The sequence below is a fragment of the Paralichthys olivaceus genome, chromosome 8, assembly GCF_024713975.1.
Source record: "Paralichthys olivaceus isolate ysfri-2021 chromosome 8, ASM2471397v2, whole genome shotgun sequence".
Taxonomy (NCBI): Eukaryota; Metazoa; Chordata; class Actinopteri; order Pleuronectiformes; family Paralichthyidae; genus Paralichthys; species Paralichthys olivaceus.
The window spans coordinates 21,391,071-21,409,111 of record NC_091100.1 but is presented as its reverse complement, the minus strand read 5'-3'; the positions used below and the strand labels follow the sequence as shown (position 1 = coordinate 21,409,111).

The following is an 18,041-nucleotide window of genomic DNA, read 5'->3' as shown; positions in this document are numbered from 1 at the left end:
ACTGCTCCTCCTCACTTGTCGCAGAATGTGGCATCAACGTCCAGTCTCCCCAAGCGACCCTTTTTCCTTAAGGCTAGTGGACAGCTGGATTCTCCTGGCAAAGTTAAAATTTATGAGTACGGCAAAGATGACTTCTTGATGATCAATGACAAAGGTGTGGTAGACGTGCGCAAAGATGAGTGTGACTTTGTGACCCACAAACGCTGGGAAGAGGAGTACGACTACCACTGCAAGATTAGCTCCATCCCCTTCTTTGCCCTCTTCAAAAAATGGAAACCTTTCTATGTCTGGCGAAGCAAAGTTCGCGCCAAGAAGTTTCATTTGTCCCGAGAGTCCTTGCAAAACAACCTGTTCTTTGTCAATCAGGTATGTTACTGGGTGCATTAACCAATGTCTACATTTAGTCACAAACTGTCTTAATGATCTTCAATAAGAAACAACAGTCACAAAAATTTAAAGATCTGGTTGACTTCAAAACCCATAAATTATGTACAAATCAAAAAGTTACTTATTACCCATCAGCATCCAAAACTTTTATCAGATGAGAGAAAATCAGCATGAGCTGAGAGGAAGCAATTTATGTAAAAATAATTAGTGATAACCTAACAAAATATCACTGTATGACAGTAAAATAAGTAAAATAATGGAGTAATTGTACAAAGGAATGGAAAAACATGCTGAACATTGAAGAAGACGAAATTAATGTTTAAAATGACATTCTGAATGGATATACAGTATATAATGGAACAGGATATGTCGATTGTCTTGTTGCTAAAGTATGTCACATCATTTTTTTCTTTATTTGGATTATTTTTGCTCTAAATGCTCTTTTACTTACTCTATTTTACAATGGTAACCGGAATGGTAACCGGAATGGTAACCGAAGCAGAAAGCTTGAAGGTGTATTTTTAACATACATTTTGAAGACAAAATATAAAGAAGGGGTAGCACTTGAAAAGTTCACAATTAATTTCTACTCCTTTTCAATGTAAAATGTGCCCTTAAAGTGTAATTTTGTTTAATTTTCTCATCTGAATGCATAGATAAACTTTCAAATCATTCGTTTATTCACTGTAAATATGCTCACTTAGAGAAACTATCTTGGAATGAACATAAGAGGTTTAGATATGAAGTTCAACCTGTTAACATGTGCAAATCTCATTCAGTCTTTAAGCTCTGCACTGATAGACATCAGGAAAATGTGTTACCAAATCAGCGACACAGGCTTGTGTCACATGGAACAAAAAGACAACTGCACACTGCAGCAGTTCCAGGACACACAGTTCAAACAACTGCAAAAGGTGCAATACCTCTTTCATACAGCACTTGGCTTAAATATTCATCATATATAAATGCATTTTGTACATGTTTGCGGGTGTCCTCAAAAATCTGTTGACCTCATTTATTTATTCCCATCAGATTTTGGATGACTTGAAGAAGTTTGAAGTCCTGGTAAAGGAGGTGACACTTTGTGCCTGTCGCAACTTCTTGGAACAACAACCCAAGTCTGATAACCCAAGTGCGTGTATACAGAGTGCACATGATTGAATGTACATACATAGACTTCAGTATTAAAAGTTTGATACAATTCTCTTTTTGAAACAGATAATCAAATAGATGAGAAACTGCTTATGCAGATCAACAAGAAGATTCTCTCTGGCCGCCTTGTTCGGTGACTTTTTATTGAATTTACTTCCCTTTTTTACGATTTGCTCCCTTTCTGTATTTATGTACAAGGCATATCCCCTTCTCCTTAAATAATGAAAGATATTTTGACATGTGCTCTTCTTACAATGATATGTCTATAGCATGAACCCAGTCCAACCTGTCTGTTTCTCACATACTCAGCTTCATCCGTCTTGTTGACTATATGGTCGTCAGCACCTTGCACACTTTGGTAACGAATGCAGTGGCCAAACTTCTGGCTGTGCTCCAGGAGCGGGTACATCAAACACCCAGCCACGCCATCATTCAGAGCTGGAGCCAGCACCCTGAGACCGTCACTGACCCTGTGGATCAAGACATGGATGGGAAGGTACAGTGTTGTTTAGTACTTTCACCAGTAAAACCATCAAGTTTAGCAGACACAGAGCATTTCTCAGTTTGGTTTTGATTTGTGTGTGTGTGTGTGTGTGTGTGTGTGTGTGTGTGTGTGTGTGTGTGTGTGTGTGTGTGTGTGTGTGTGTGTGTGTGTGTGTGTGTGTGTGTGTGTCTCTTTAATAGTCTGCTGAGTCAGAAACTCCTCATGTCGAACCTTTGTTCATCTCTGAGTTGATGTTGGACACAAACACTTTGACCTTCAAGCCCAGTGAAGAGACCTTTCAGGTGTGTTTCCCAAATTGTTGTGGACAATTTTTAATTTATTAATGAACTCCCATATACAGCTACTCCTGCACAGATTGTGAATGGGTTTTTCTCTGTTTTTTTAATTCACAGGAGAGTATTGCAGAGGTCATTGGGCAGTTTGAGAAGACGGTGCTTTCGGTTAATGCACTTGCAGTAGATCCTGATTTTGATTCAGTGACACAACCTGAAGAGTTTGAGGTAAGAACTATGTATATTGTATATTGTAACTTAGTTTGAATGGTAATGTTAATATAGGAAAATATGTCAATGTTATGCGATTTTACACTTTGATTCATGTTTTTTTTAATCTTTCTACAAGAGTGTGGTCTTTTAGTTTGAGAGCTGGATTTATGGATTTCATGATCAGATTTTATAATGCTTTCACTCAAAATCCTGTGCTCACGTTTAAGTAGCTCCTACTTTGGCTAAGATTTGCTCTGCTTGTGCTCAAATTGTGAGCTTGCACTCAGATTTCATACGTTGCATCTGCCAAGTATAATGTTGACAAATTAAATTGTCCTATCCTCATTTTGGATGTAAGAGCTTTACTTCTTTAAAAGTCCTCTAGAGCTGGTTAATTTAATCAGGTCCATGCACTCCTGCCCTCCATGGCTCTGTTATTACACTAGCTACCAGTCAGTGTGACCTGTTTTTTTTCCAACTGTACTTTATGGGAACAGTACCATCAGCAAAAGTAACCACAACAAGGGTGGGACAATTTAATTAATCCAAACTCCACAGGGTTTTGAGTGAAAGCATTACACAATCTGAAATCAATAAGCCTGCTCTGAAACTGAAAGACCACACTCTTGAATAAAGATAGGAAAAAACACATCTTAATTAGTTTGTAATCTCATCTTTGTGTCTGTTTTTATGTGTGTTTCTTAACTTACAGATACTGGAAAACAAATATGAAGATGGCCCCAGTTTGGAATTCATCATCGAAACTGACAGCTACCTTCAAAGCATCATCCAAAACATCAGGGTCAACATTCACTTTTTCTTGTTCTCCATCTCTGCGCATTTAACTTTGTCTATAGAGTACTGTTTGTGCATGGACCTTATTTTATTTTGTATTTTTCTATTAGGAATCCCTGCAGGTTGCCTTTGATGCAGCAATAGTGTACTCGCAAGGCTTTGAGCGTTTCCGACTGTTCTATAAGGAGAACGAGAGTCTGGATCTGGAAGTGATGCAGCAACAGGATCAGGGTAATGCACAGCATATATCAACATAGATATTATAACACATCTCCCACTCACAACACAAAGAACAGTTCAGTTGAGAACCGTGCTGTGTTTTTCTTTAACATGAAATATGCCTTTGTTACTACGGGAACCGAAGCATATTTTGGTTACTTGCAAGCACTTAAAGGTCCAGTGTGTAAGATTTAGGTGAAAGGGAACTATTGGCAGAAATGTAATGTAGAATAATCCTCATGATGTTTTCACTAGTTTGTTTCTTTTCCCCAGAAAAAGCCCTTTATATTTTATATGTACATCGAGGGGACCCTCTCTACGGAGGCAGCCATGTTTTTTACATTAGTCCAGACTGGATAAACTAAACACCTTTTGAGTTTTTATGACAATTAAAGGCTACCACAGTTTATTTTTCATGTTTAGAAGGGGAGGGTGAGGTGAGGGGGGATAAGCTGCAACATGCAATTTCAACACTCGATATCACAAAAATCTACACACTGTACCTTTAACAAGTTAACAACTGTAGATTTGTTGAAATGAAACCAGCTTGCTCACTTTCTTTTTGTCAGAAATATGATGATATTTCAATATTACATTGTAATGCAACTGAGAGCAGCCTGTTTTAAAAACATTTCTTATGTATGCATTCACAAGCAGCAGTCACAAAATCAAACCTTACTTTATCACTATAACATAGATAATTCACCTCTCTTGTGGACCATTGATTACATCTTTAAGTTGTGCTACAAGTGCATATATCAAGGTTTAAGTTAAAAGGTAGAATTACTACTAGAATTATTATTATTACAATGAATAGGGGTTTGAGATGCAGGTAATAGACATGTACAGTATTGCTGCACAGCAGGTTAGAAAGATAAAAAGGCACAAGGAAATGTAAGACAAGAAAAATTATGGACCGTTTAATCCTTGCATTTTTGAACAGTTTTGGAAAAAAGGGAAAACCTGAAAGACAAACATTGAGTAAACATACATGACTTGTAGTTGATGGGCAGAGCAAGCGAAGTAGAATGTGCAGCTTTGTCAGACTGATGACTGTTGACTTAATTTCACAGGTTTGTCCTTCTTTGAAAAAGCACTGCGGTTATACCACAGTCAGCTTAAAGAGGCCGAAGACATCCAGCAGAAGAGACATCTGGGTTTACTGCTGGTGGACAAAACAAAGCTCAAACAGAAGCTTGTATCTTCCCCCCAGCACTGTCTGAATGTGAGGACGAGCATACAGATGCACACAGATGCTGCACAGAGACATATAGTCATATTTTATTGAAACGTATAGTCAGTGAGTTTAATTATTTGATCATGATGAACTGGTGATTCAAACAAAAGGGCAGTGAGGCCTTTCAGTGTTAATTAAACATCACTGAAATGTAAATGTGAAGTGAGTTCCAGTGATCTATTGGAATAAGTACTATAAAATATTCAATACGCACTAGAGAACACACATAGGAATAATTGCTTTGTTCTGAATCCATCCTCCAGATCATCAATGAGATGCTCACCAAGCTGGCTAAGAGGAAACTAGATGCCATCATCAGCGAGGCATGTGAAGCCCAGTTTAAACTGGAGTTTAGTCCCACTACTACCACTGAGTTAGCCAGCTCTCTCATATTCCTGGATGAGATACAGGAGAGGGTAAGACTTAAATATCATGTTAATCGTATCGTATCGTGTCTTTCAACATTGCACTGCACTAATGTCTTCACCTCTGACTGTGAACTCTCTGTGGCTGATAACAGTCATACATCGAATTGTAAAAATCTTTTGTTCATATTGCACATTTCTGTCTTCTAGTGATATTTTATCTTCTCTATTTTTATACTTCCATATTTATGCTTGCACAAACATACCACAGCAATTTCCATGTATGTTTAAACCTTCTTGGCAATAAACCCCTATTCTGATATTTTACACCTTATAGCCATCAACCAAACCACCTCCTTTACTTTTTCTGTCTGACTCCCTTTCCTTTCCTTCCTTTTACCAGATTACAGTGCTAGACGAGGAACAGGAGACTGTGTGTCAGATGTACAATCTGATTAAGATGTACTTGGTTCCCACGCCACCCGAGGATCTGGTTGTTTTTGCCACCTTACAATCTTCTATTAACTCGCTGCACATGCTCATTGATGAGGCAGTGTCAGAGAGGGATACCAGCATGAACCAGTTGTGCACTTGTCTACAAAAGGACATAGTGAAGCTGAACCAGGAGGTCATGAAAACCAAGCTGAAGTCACAGGTACATGGAAAACCTTTATTACCTGTTTTCACACTTAGAAACACAAAGTTTGGGACTATACAGTGTTTTTTTTTCACTTATGACTCACCTATCATTCCATATTTACTTGTTTTTTCACTTATGATTCACTTATCACTCCCTCTTTACTTGTTTCCCAGGATCCACAAATCTTAAACATCAATGCAGACTCCTCCAGAGTGCGTCTGCTGCTGGGAGAGATCCAGATTTCTGTTGATGAGATGCAGGCCCAGGCTTCTACCTACACTTCCTACCAGAAGAAATTCAAGGTGCTGTAATTCTTCAGATTCTATCTGTAAAATCATTCTCCTTTGGCAAGTCACAAAATTATTTGTGTTGTAGTATTCCCAAATAACAAGCCCGCTAATCCAAACCAGTTATCCTTCTCTATATACAGGTGGAGGTGACCAAGTTTGACACCTTGGATGAGTTAACTGCAGATTTAAGGCTGAAGCAGTTGCTGTGGGACTCTCTTGAGGAATGGGACTCTCTCCAGGATGGGTGGCAGCAGGTGAGGTGCACGTAGCAAGACTGAATTGTACTGTATGCGTTATCCTGGACAGGCATATGGTATATTATACACATGTATGCAGCTCTTTCTCTCTTTAAAACCCAGCTGTGTTCCTTCATTTCTTACCTCTAAAGTGCACACTTCAGCAACTGGACTTGGAGCAGTTAAACTCACAGATGACCAAATACTGCAAATACCTCAACCAGCTGGAGAAGGGTCTGCCACGCAACAACGTAGTGCCAAGTCTGAAGGACAAGATCGAAGTCATGAAGCACAGGGTGGGTTGGAGAAAGTGTTTTGTAGTGGCTGACATCAATGACAACATTACAACACATTGAAATATGGACCGAAAGCAAGACGTTGTGATGTTGCCAGTCTGTTCTACACGACTGCTTTGACTCTATCTAAATGATTGTTTATGTGTTTTCCATCAGCTGCCTCTGATCACTGATCTGCGTAACCCATGTATGAAGCCAGAACACTGGAAGACACTGGAGTCTATTATGAAGACCTCCCTGAATGTGGCAGAGCTCACTGTGGCCGCTTTGGAGGAGCTCAACATATTCTCCTATGGCACAGAAATACAAGAGGTACCATACAAATGGAGATACAATACTCACCTTCAATACACAAGCTGGGTTTACTTAATACCTTTTAACTTAAACCTTGATAAACAAGACTAACACAGCCCTTGACTTTCAGGTTTCAGGACAGGCTTCAGGAGAGGCATCGGTGGAGACTGTTATTACAAAGGTGTGTTGACTACCTATGCATATATTATATACCCATTTAGTTTAAGACCTGTTATTTGAATATGAGCTTGTAATCATGTCATCTTTGTGGTCACACATGCCAAGAGGTCACACTTTTTATACACTTTTATACACTCAAGTAATGTGGTGGCATGTGCGTGCAGGTTTGCAACATGGCTTGTTTTATGTAGTGGTGGCTGGCATTATTTAATAGACAATTGAAATCAATCCGTGGGATCTGCCCTCCACCATAGCACTCACATTTCTCTAAAATGTAACTCTGCAGTATCTTAACAGTATCTTCTATTAGATATATACAAATATACAGTGATGATTGTAAGCCACTGTGTGTAATGGGAATTAAATATGAAAATAGTAGACATTGATATTCAGTTCTCTGGTTGCTGGAGTCCAGACTTTTCCCTTGCGACAAATCCCCTCTCACCATGAGTCCAGTGTCACTGGGTCACCACTATTGAAATGAATGTCTTTTTGTGGATACACATGAGACACACACATGCATAAAGGTTACTTGTAGAATCCAATACAGTGTTGTTTAACCTCTGCTCTTTGGATGCGCCTTGCAGGTGGAGGACCTGTGGAAGACCACCGAGTTCACTGTTCTATCTCACGGCGACTCCCAAGACATGTATATCTTGGGAGGCACGGATGAAATCCAGGTATCAACATGCAGCATAAACATGCACACACTCTCTCTTACAGTACGTCAGATTGTGTTAATTTGTGTTTACCACGTTTGCCTGCTGTGTAGGTACTCCTGGACGACAGCCTTATTAATGTGGGCACAGCAGCATCTTCCCGCTACATAGCGCCCATCAAGCTCAGGGTGGACAATCTGATGGAAGAGCTGATTCACCTCAACCAAACACTGGTAACAGCTTAGAACCATACCACTGCACTGTAGATACCATTGAATATAATGATCTTACATCTGGCTGCAAGTTATTGCGCTGACATAGCTTTAAATGTAACACAGTAGCTCTCCCTACTGGCTGCAAAAGTAATTGTTATTTATTAATGTTTATTGATTCTTTTATTTCAGTTCATGTAAAGACTGAGTAAGAGTGTCACACTTAATACTGTAGTTTAATTACATTATTAATCTCGTTTGCCTCTTAAATTCTCCCTGGGCTCACATTTTCCCAATGGCCCCTCTGCTGATTTCACCCTTCCGTTACAGGATGAGTGGCTCACATGCCAAAGGAACTGGCTCTACCTCGAGAGTATTTTCTTAGCTCCAGATATCAAGAGGCAGCTGCCTGCGGAGTCCAAGTTGTTTCTTAAGGTGGACAAGTCCTGGAAGGAGATCATGGCGAGGGTCAAAAAGATGCCTATTGCACTTAAAGCAGCCTCACAGCCTGGTAGGTGATGGTACAGCGTGAGTGGAAAAAATTCTATATTTGGACATGGGCAGACAGATCACTCACAATCACAAATGCAATCACTCAGGTAAACACATTGTCACACAAAATACAAACAAGTCATTTTATCCTATAAAGATCTGCTGGAGACCTTTCAGAACAACAATGCTCTCCTGGATGAGATACAGAAGTGTCTGGAAGCCTACCTTGAGTCCAAGAGAGTCATCTTTCCCAGGTATGCACATGCTGTCTTTATTATCACACTTTACACTTTGCTTGGCATTTCCCCCCTTGACAGTTTTTACTGAACATCTCCTCCAAATGAGCACTGAGTACTAACTACTATGGCCATGTGTGTGTAGTGTTGCCTGCTCTGATAATCATTCTTTATCTGTCCCCTGCAGGTTCTACTTCTTATCTAATGATGAGCTGCTAAAGATCTTGGCCCAGACAAGAAATCCTCAGGCTGTGCAACCACACCTTAGGAAGTGTTTTGATGCCATTACCCGGCTGGAGTTCGCTTTGCTGCCCAAAGGGCTTCCTGATGCTAAAGGAGCAGCGCTGGATGCTGGAGAACAGAACATATACAGCAAAGACATCCTGTATATGATCTCTCCTGAAGGAGAGAAGGTCTGGTTTGAGTAACCTTAACACATTTTCTCGTCAGGCTCTCTGATTGTATTCTATTCCCACTGTTGTTAGCTTGTCCTTGTTGAGAATGAGAGAGAGTAAGTTTGAAGGAAAACATTCTTGTACTCCCTTTCTCTCCATACAAATCTACAACACTATTTAACCCTGTCAGCCACTTAACAACCCTCAACGAGAGCTCGAATAAGTAGATTCTCACATTGTGCAAAAACCTGTACAAGCAGTAATTGAAGCAAAAAATGGACATGCCAAATTTTGATTTTTAAATTATTCAGATTAAATAATGTGGGGGTTTCATTTTAGAAACCACAGAATATATTGGTTTGCCACAAAGTCAAAAAGTTGAATAGCAGCTAAATCTAACCACTGAAGAGGATTAGTCTTGTCTTTCACAGCAGATGTCATGAGGACTGAGTCTCTCCTCACACGTAATTAGCACCATGGTGATCGTCGTCTTAAATTGTGTTTGACCTCTCGAAATCTGCAACAAGGATGATGAAACATCTTTGAGTGCACTTGCAATTTTGCTCCTCCTAATTGCTTAGTCACCCACTGTGTCAGACATGGGGCTTGTCAGTCATGCCCACATAACTGACCAAGGGGTTATTGGCTATGACCACAGCAGTCTAATGATCACAGGCACAGCAAGACAAGGCAATTTTATTTATAAAGCACCCTCCATACACAGAGGTAGATTCAAAGGGCAAATAATTGCTGTGAGAACTGATTCACAGTGAACCCTCAATTAAAAAAAAGACAAAACACATGTGCATATGTCCATAACTGCATCTTCCTCCTGTGTGTGTAGGTGAATCTGACTAAAGGTCTGAAGGCACTAGGCAATGTGGAGGATTGGCTTTGCGATGTGGAAGAAGCAATGTTCTCCTCACTGCGACACCTCAGCAAGGCCGCCATTGCAGACTACCAGATTAAGTCTAGGGAGGAGTGGGTGGTGGCTGGACATCCATCGCAGGTATGAGCTGGTCCTTTTGAATCTTTCAATCCCAGCCTTGTGTGCTGTTATGTGTAGTACTACACTTGACTTAACATGTGGAAATGTTAAAACATCATTATATATTATTATATTTTGCATTCCTTTATCAGTTGTTTTCCTTACATTTAGAAGTATTTTGATTCTATGATTATTCACTCAGTGGAACCATAACTATCTCATTTAGTGTCTTTTAATGGAGGCATTTAATATGAGTTTGTGTGTATATTTTTGTGTCCACCAGGTGGTGCTGACCATCTCACAGCTGATGTGGTGCAGGGATATGGATGCCTGCCTGGAGGGAGATCACAACCACTTTGCTGCCCTGCAGGAATTTGAGCTCACCAACATTGATGTAATCCTCACTAATAGCTCTACAGCTTGCTTTTGTCCTCATTATTTGGTTTCAGATTTGGTGTGACAAAGTAAATCTAGACTTTATTCATGCCCAACTAATTTTAACCTTTTAACTCGATGATGTTTTGTGGTTGTGTCCATGTTTGCTTGTATTTCAGAGGCTAAATTCCCTGGCGGCTTTGGTACGAAGACAGCTCCCTATTTTGCACCGTAATATCATCACTGCCCTCATCACCATCGATGTCCATGCCAGAGACATTGTCACAGATCTTGTCCAGCACAAGGTACAATTGTGAAGTATTAGTGCAAACCCCATCAAGCAGATTTAGTCCTTGTCTATTCTTGATTTGTTTTGATAGGAGCAGGAGCTGACTCAGATCCTAATGTGAGATTTCTAAAACTTGCCACCTTAAAGTAACTTCAGCCTTCTGTTTCAGGTGGACACCAGGTCTAACTTTGAATGGCAGAGACAGCTACGATACTACTGGGACATGGATATAGACAGCTGTGTAGCCAAAATGGCTCTGTCCACGTACATTTATGGCTATGAATACCTGGGAGCCTGTCCACGACTGGTCATCACACCACTTACGGTAACACAATACTTCGCATTAAAGCTATGCAAGCAAACTGGAATGACAATTTTTTATAATCAGTTAAACAAGCTTCCACTCAGAAGCTAATAAACACTGTGTGAGTTAATTTAGATTTCACATAAAGCGACAGACATGTCCCAATTGTGCGAGTTCAGAACAGAAACAGAGAAGACCATCTGTTTAGTTCTTGTCTTGTTTAATTCTTCAGTTGTGAATGAAACTTCCCCCCTCTCATCCGTACCTCTCTACTTTTCAGGACCGTTGCTACCTTTGTCTGATGGGGGCTCTCCAGTTGGATTTAGGAGGTGCTCCAGCCGGGCCAGCAGGAACAGGCAAAACAGAGACCACCAAGGACCTGGCCAAGGCACTGGCCATACAGTGTGTTGTCTTCAACTGCTCTGATGGGCTTGACTATAAGGTCTTTGAGTGCTCTCTTTGCTTATTTTCCTGCTCAGTATTCAATCATTTGTTCCATCAGCTCTTTACCTACTCTACATGTTCAGCAGTCTTTTGTTTACTGCAGCTGTTTGCCATTACACTTGTTTGCTCTTTGAAATTGCTTGAGAGGCTCTCTCCCACTCCGTCTGTACCGACTTTGTTACGCCTTTAGATGGCACTATTGCTGAAGCAGTCAAGACTTCTATCTTTTGTGAAATCACTGAAATGCTTCACAGAGCCATAGTTGTGTGCTGTTGAAACCTCTCCTTTTATTCTCTTTTGGTCATTTTCTTATAACTAGTTCATTTGAGGAACATAAGTAAAATGTATGTTAGGGCGGCTAATGTCAGGTGTCATATGGCTGGTCACATCCTTAAATGTTTTGTCTGTAATTATTGTATAAACATTTTAGTAGAAGTATGAATCATATCAAACAAATGGAAACTGTATTAATACCAACACAGGAATGGATCCTTATATTTCTCCTGAGATAGCTCTTATAGTACATGTGTTATTCACTGTGTCTGTTTGTGCACATCGTTTACTTTCTATTAATTATGATAAGCTGACATTTAACTCAAATCAGTAGGTCTATATTTTATAATCCTCAAAACTTCAGATTGCTCCTTTGACCTTGAGAATTTGAAGTTAAATAGTGCTGTGTCCTGTGTCTTGCAGTGCAATGAGGCTAGAGTCAGCTCAGCCGAACCGACACACTGACAAGAAAGCTGGAAAGCAATTCTCTTCTGTCTGCTGTAGTTATTTATTGCCAGAGGACATCTGAGGTGTATCAGAACTGGATGGGGCTTTGATTTAAAGGGTTTAGCAACACGGCTTTCTCTGGTTTTATGTGTTAATGCTTTGTTGAGGTCTGGCTCCAGTGTCAGTGCGAGCAGCATTTTATTTTAACGTATAATAGCACTGTCCATGAGATGTTAATACCTTTGATTTTGGGCATTGAAGTGCTTTTCATGTTACTCACAGACATGGAGCAGGTAGCATAATGTAATGCAGGCATAATGGAATGAACTGATACTAATATTAAAAGCAAAAGACACATTCATCATGCTTTTTTATTTTGGAATTGGAATTAAAATTGCTGTTTCTTTTTGACCAATTGCAAATGTGTCTTCCAGATGATGGGCCGCTTCTTCAGTGGGCTCGCTCAGTCAGGAGCCTGGTGTTGTTTTGATGAATTTAACCGAATCGACATTGAAGTGTTGTCTGTGATCGCTCAGCAGCTCATAACCATACGAAATGCTAAATCTGCTCAGGTAAGCTCTCATCAACACACCATAACAGGCCATTAACAGTGTTTACAAGGCACTGATTATGAGACAATTTACAAGCAATACACAGAGAAGAATTAAAGACGTTGCTCTGCTGTCCTAAGATGCACAGTAACACTAAGCTTTATAGCTCAACGATGTCAGTCGACCATTTGACACTAGATTCCACTGGTTTAATGTAATGATGGTCTGCTGTCACTTCTATACCGATGTGTGGAGGTCATCTTTTAGATTTTTAACCAAACAAGTGTCTTTCACTTTGCATAGCAGAGGCTGATTTGAGCCCATTTGAAAATTTAGCCAGTCATCTACTGTATTCTCCATAGATTAGGTAGCACAGTAGAGTAGCACAGGTTACATACAGGTCACTGCCACACATACTGCCCTTTGAAAATATTTAAGACATCATACTCACACATAAACCAAAATATCTCCCTCAACTCCATGTTATTCAGCTGCCAAGATTCCGATTTGAAGGCCGCGAGATCAAACTTGTGAACACATGTGCCGCATTCATCACCATGAACCCAGGCTATGCTGGAAGAACAGAGCTCCCTGACAACCTTAAAGCTCTCTTCAGACCCATAGCCATGATGGTGCCAAACTATGCACTTATTGCTGAGGTAAGAGCGTTCCTGCACTTGCATGTTACATTTGCTTGCTTGCTGTATTTTTCTCAGTTTTTTATTCCCTCGTTTTTGACCCTCCGTCCAGGTTATTTTGTATTCTGAGGGATTTGAATCCAGTAAGACCCTCGCCAGGAAGATGACGCAGATGTACAAGCTGTGCTCTGAGCAGCTGTCTCAACAGGACCACTACGACTTTGGCATGAGAGCAGTCAAGTCTGTTCTGGTCATGGCGGGGTCAGTGCTTCACACTCATGCATACACTGACACACATGTGCATTCAGTTGTAGAGACATGCAGGTGCTCACCTTTTCAGGAAAGTCCCAACAGGACCACAGATGCACACATAGCAACACATTCTGTAAATAACAATGAATATTATCAATGTACAGATTTTGCTGTGAAAGATTCAGTGTTACAAGTGAAACCCTACTTGTACCAATGATGGCACAGAGCAAATATTAGAAAGCTATGACTTGCTAAATTATCCTTTTCTTTTTTTATATTACTACTTAGATATATTAGATAAAAGAAATAAAGCTCCTTTTCACTTAGAGACCAATTTTACCACATGTCATTTGTGTGAAATTCCCTCTATTTGTCAAATCCACATCACGAGGAGATGAGATGCATGAAAAGATGAGGAGCGAGATTAAGTAGACGAAATTGCACAGGCAAAAGCACAGTGGTTCCTGGTGTGCGTGGGCACACAAGTAGATTTAAATGGATGCTCCTGACCATACGTAAAGAAAGTCATACTTTTGCCTGTTGTTTATTAGCTGAAGCTCAGGCAACTGTTGTAATTGGCTTGTGATTCATTGTGTGTCTTTGACTCGATATTACTCCTCTGAGTCTGCTTGTTCCATACTAAGCACACATTCATTATCGCCAGCCTTACTGTCTCTGATGGTTTTGTTCCCACTTTCTTATTACTGAGTGGAGCCTGCTTGCTGCTGTATTAAAAATTCAGCTCACGATGACCACTTATTATCTATATTACATTACGATTTGTAATTAGTTTATTTTACACTAATTAATTTGCCTATTATAGCAATAATGTCCCCGCATATAAATAGTTTATTTTATTGAAATGCACTACTTGGAGAACTGGTTATGTTGCCACCTCTTACGTCAAGTCTTTTTTGTGTGTGTTCTCAGGTCTCTTAAGAGAGATAACCCTGACCTGAGTGAAGATGTGGTTCTCATCAGAGCATTGAGGGATTCCAACCTTCCAAAATTTCTCACTGATGATACTGTGCTCTTTAGGTAAGCCTGACATCTTCCTTGTAACTCTCCAAATGCACAAATACAAAAAAAAATTACTTTTTGTTACATGTGAAAACATTTATTTTGTATTATGCCACTTTATGCACCCCTGCAGTGGTATCCTGTCTGACCTGTTTCCTGGTGTGTGCATCCCTGAGCATGACTATGGTGTTCTGCATTCCACCATCCTGGAGTCTCTGGTTAAGCGAAACCTGCAGCCACTTGATAGCATGACCAAAAAGGTAGAGTACAAGTAATAATTATTATTTTGACCTTTTTAAAAATGATTTGTATACTTTTGTTGGACACTTTGAATGAAGATTAAGACTGGAGTTATTTCTCTTTTACTTGGTGTCAATAAATCCCATGAAAAGATTAGAATGGCACTCAGTATAGCGCAAACCTCTGCCAAGGCCCAACACCCCCCTTAAATTCAAGCAAGCTGCATGAACTCATCAATAATATCAGAACATCAGTCCCTTAAATATGCCTGATGTTTCTTTCAGCAAGATCTATTAATTATTCCTTGGAAAAACAGTAAACATTTTGAAAAACACCTAATCTCACTATTGTTAAAGCAAGTGAAAAGAAATCCTGGATTCGCCTCCAAATTTTATGAGTTCTTTCCTGACCCATATTGCATCCTTCCAACAAGTCTTGTGGTAATCAGTTTCTTTTTCTTTTTTGTGTCATCTTGCCTATAAACAAACCAGCCAACAAACACATGGATAGGGGTGAAAACATTACCCCTTGGTCGAGGATGTAAAAAAACAGAGCTGTTAAAATTGTAGCACACACATAACCAAAGAAACGTCAAAAACTTTTCAAAGACCGTGTTAATTGCACAATAGAACATGCAAAACAGCAGTATGTTTCTTTTTAATAGCCAATCAATATTTGGATAGTTTGTCGGATACCTTGGATGTGTTGTGTCAAACATGGTCATCTTTCACACTTTTTCTATCTGTTCTGATGACCAGGTGATTCAGCTCTATGAGACCATGATAGTGCGTCATGGTGTGATGTTGGTAGGGCCAACTGGTGGAGGTAAGACCACCGTCTACACCATCCTGGCTGACACACTGGAGACCCTCCATCGCACAGGGCAAAACAACCCTTTCTATCAGCCGGTGAAGACCTATGTCCTCAACCCTAAATCTGTCACTATGGGAGAGCTCTATGGAGAGGTACTCAAGATATGAGACTATACATGATACAGCAGCTTCTTCACTTTTCTCTCTACATACATTCATTATTTACCTCGACTCCTCAGGTTAACACCTTGACACTAGAGTGGCGTGACGGACTGATGGCGTTGAGTGTCCGCAACGCAGTCAACGACACCAGCGATGACCACAAGTGGGTGATCTGCGACGGGCCAGTTGACGCCCTGTGGATTGAGAACATGAACACAGTACTGGATGACAATAAGATGCTGTGTTTGGCTAACAGCGAGAGAATCAAACTGACTCCATCCATACATATGGTGTTTGAGGTAAGAATTGATCATTTTGTGTTTGTACGGTCAAAGCATAAGCAAGATTTCAAATTAAATTCACAGTGTTGAATATGGGTACACATATAAACACATAATTATAGTAGTAGTAGTTTTCATTTCCTTGTACTTGTATTACCTGCTATGTCCATAAAAGTTATGTATGTAATGATTTGTTTTTCAGGTCCAGGACTTAGCGGTGGCATCTCCAGCCACAGTCAGTCGCTGTGGGATGGTATATATTGATCCCAATGAGCTGAAGTGGATGCCCTATGTCCAGACATGGATCAGTGGACTTGGAGCCAAGGTTGTATATAATCTATCTCTAAGTTTATTTTTAACTAAACTCTATACAGAGATGGCTAAAAGCAGGCTCATTGTAAAGGAGGATTTGTGCTTGATATCTAAAGTTAGCACCACATGTTTATAGGGTAGTGTTAATACATTTGTTTCATAGTCATGGCATAGTTCTTCAATTTTTATCACAGTCCAGGTTGTGGGAATCAAACACACATAAACACACTTTATATTACTAATTACTAATGTTTTATCTTTCCACATCATCGCTCTTGAATTTTCTTCCTGTTAAACTGTGGCTGACTGTTCCTGACTGTTACTCTCTGTGTGCGTTGCTATGTGAATGCTTATGTCCCTTTTCTGACATTACAAGCAGAGCCTTGACATCAGCATTAACTTTAATGACGGCACATCACATAAAAGTTTATAGCTTGCAACATTAGCCCTGAGTCTTTAAGGGTCAGTGAGAGTGGGTCATCTCTCCTGTCAACTTTTAACTTTCTCTCTCTCTCTCGTTCTCGTTCATCGTGTGTCACTCCCTGTCTCAATCTCTATCAATCTTTAAGTTGTTTGTTGCTGTAGCTGTCCTCCTTGTTTCTGCTGTCTTCGATTTTCTCTTTCATACATTTGACTATCCACCCCCTCAATTACTCCATACATATTTAACAAGCACCATTTTGTTTCGGGATGTAACTTTCTTTTTTTAGTTCAAGTTTTCTTAGTGTTTGTGTAAGTTTTTTTTGCATTTGTTGGGAAAGTTAATCTTTGCTTTGTTGTGGATAATTTTAATTACACTTCTAAAACATTTTGATTTATTAGAGTTTGACCATTAGCATTTTTAATTAATTATGCATTGATTTCCACTTAGCAAATTTAACTGAGGGAGTCTGTCTCTCCTGGGAAGAGCATTACCCCAGATTTAGTGTATTCTCAGTTTTTCTCTCCCCACAACAGTTCATCAAACCAAAACCTTGTGTCCCTGTCAAAGTTATTTTTATTGGTTGTGTAGATAAAGGTTTCCTCTTTCCTTTGCTGACAGTCATCTCTTTTCTTCCATCACTCTCTTCTTCAGCTGCCAGACACAGTGCGCACTTACCTGCTGGAGCTCTTTGAGCAGTATGTGGAGAGGGGTCTCCAGTTTGTTTTGAAGCATTGCACTCAGGTGATTCTCCAGGTGGACATCAGTAAAGTCACCACTCTGTGCTTCCTGCTCGAGGCTCTGCTGCTGGGCGAAGGAGGGCCCAACCTCAATATGGTAACTGCCACTTGAGTTGATTCCACACATGTCTATTAATGCATCATCTGTACAAAAAAATCAACGTACGGGCCCAATTACTGATATGTTTAAGCTGAAGTGGGTGTGAGGATGTCAGCGGTCTTTCATATGTGGCCCAGGACGCATTTGCGGTCACACAGCAAAAAGAATGTAGCCACACATGTCCAACACCACCTCTGAATCTGCTCTGAGTGATCGGACACATTTGGGACTCATTTGAGTGCAGTCAGACCTGTACTTAGTGCTGTCTGCTTGTGATTTGATCACTCATGACAGATGTCAATACAAGGTCTGAACAG

At 40.1% G+C, this 18,041-nt stretch overlaps 1 protein-coding gene across 1 annotated transcript in view; it reads left to right on the top strand.

The window, feature by feature from the left end:
• Positions 1-18,041, top strand: part of dnah6 (dynein, axonemal, heavy chain 6) — a 54,186-nt gene that overhangs the window by 2,024 nt on the left and 34,121 nt on the right. Inside the window, exons 5-40 of the mRNA XM_069529930.1 lie at positions 25-366; positions 1,167-1,301; positions 1,420-1,519; positions 1,606-1,672; positions 1,849-2,035; positions 2,224-2,325; positions 2,437-2,544; positions 3,242-3,331; positions 3,435-3,555; positions 4,617-4,768; positions 5,044-5,196; positions 5,549-5,800; positions 5,959-6,087; positions 6,216-6,329; positions 6,464-6,607; positions 6,764-6,919; positions 7,032-7,082; positions 7,669-7,761; positions 7,854-7,973; positions 8,283-8,463; positions 8,602-8,698; positions 8,868-9,093; positions 9,920-10,084; positions 10,347-10,457; positions 10,618-10,743; positions 10,897-11,052; positions 11,312-11,473; positions 12,630-12,767; positions 13,238-13,405; positions 13,497-13,645; positions 14,567-14,674; positions 14,790-14,916; positions 15,655-15,861; positions 15,948-16,169; positions 16,354-16,476; positions 17,539-17,721. Coding sequence (XP_069386031.1) covers positions 25-366; positions 1,167-1,301; positions 1,420-1,519; positions 1,606-1,672; positions 1,849-2,035; positions 2,224-2,325; positions 2,437-2,544; positions 3,242-3,331; positions 3,435-3,555; positions 4,617-4,768; positions 5,044-5,196; positions 5,549-5,800; positions 5,959-6,087; positions 6,216-6,329; positions 6,464-6,607; positions 6,764-6,919; positions 7,032-7,082; positions 7,669-7,761; positions 7,854-7,973; positions 8,283-8,463; positions 8,602-8,698; positions 8,868-9,093; positions 9,920-10,084; positions 10,347-10,457; positions 10,618-10,743; positions 10,897-11,052; positions 11,312-11,473; positions 12,630-12,767; positions 13,238-13,405; positions 13,497-13,645; positions 14,567-14,674; positions 14,790-14,916; positions 15,655-15,861; positions 15,948-16,169; positions 16,354-16,476; positions 17,539-17,721 — 5,265 coding nt within the window. The remainder of the gene's footprint in view (positions 1-24; positions 367-1,166; positions 1,302-1,419; positions 1,520-1,605; positions 1,673-1,848; positions 2,036-2,223; positions 2,326-2,436; positions 2,545-3,241; positions 3,332-3,434; positions 3,556-4,616; positions 4,769-5,043; positions 5,197-5,548; positions 5,801-5,958; positions 6,088-6,215; positions 6,330-6,463; positions 6,608-6,763; positions 6,920-7,031; positions 7,083-7,668; positions 7,762-7,853; positions 7,974-8,282; positions 8,464-8,601; positions 8,699-8,867; positions 9,094-9,919; positions 10,085-10,346; positions 10,458-10,617; positions 10,744-10,896; positions 11,053-11,311; positions 11,474-12,629; positions 12,768-13,237; positions 13,406-13,496; positions 13,646-14,566; positions 14,675-14,789; positions 14,917-15,654; positions 15,862-15,947; positions 16,170-16,353; positions 16,477-17,538; positions 17,722-18,041) is intronic.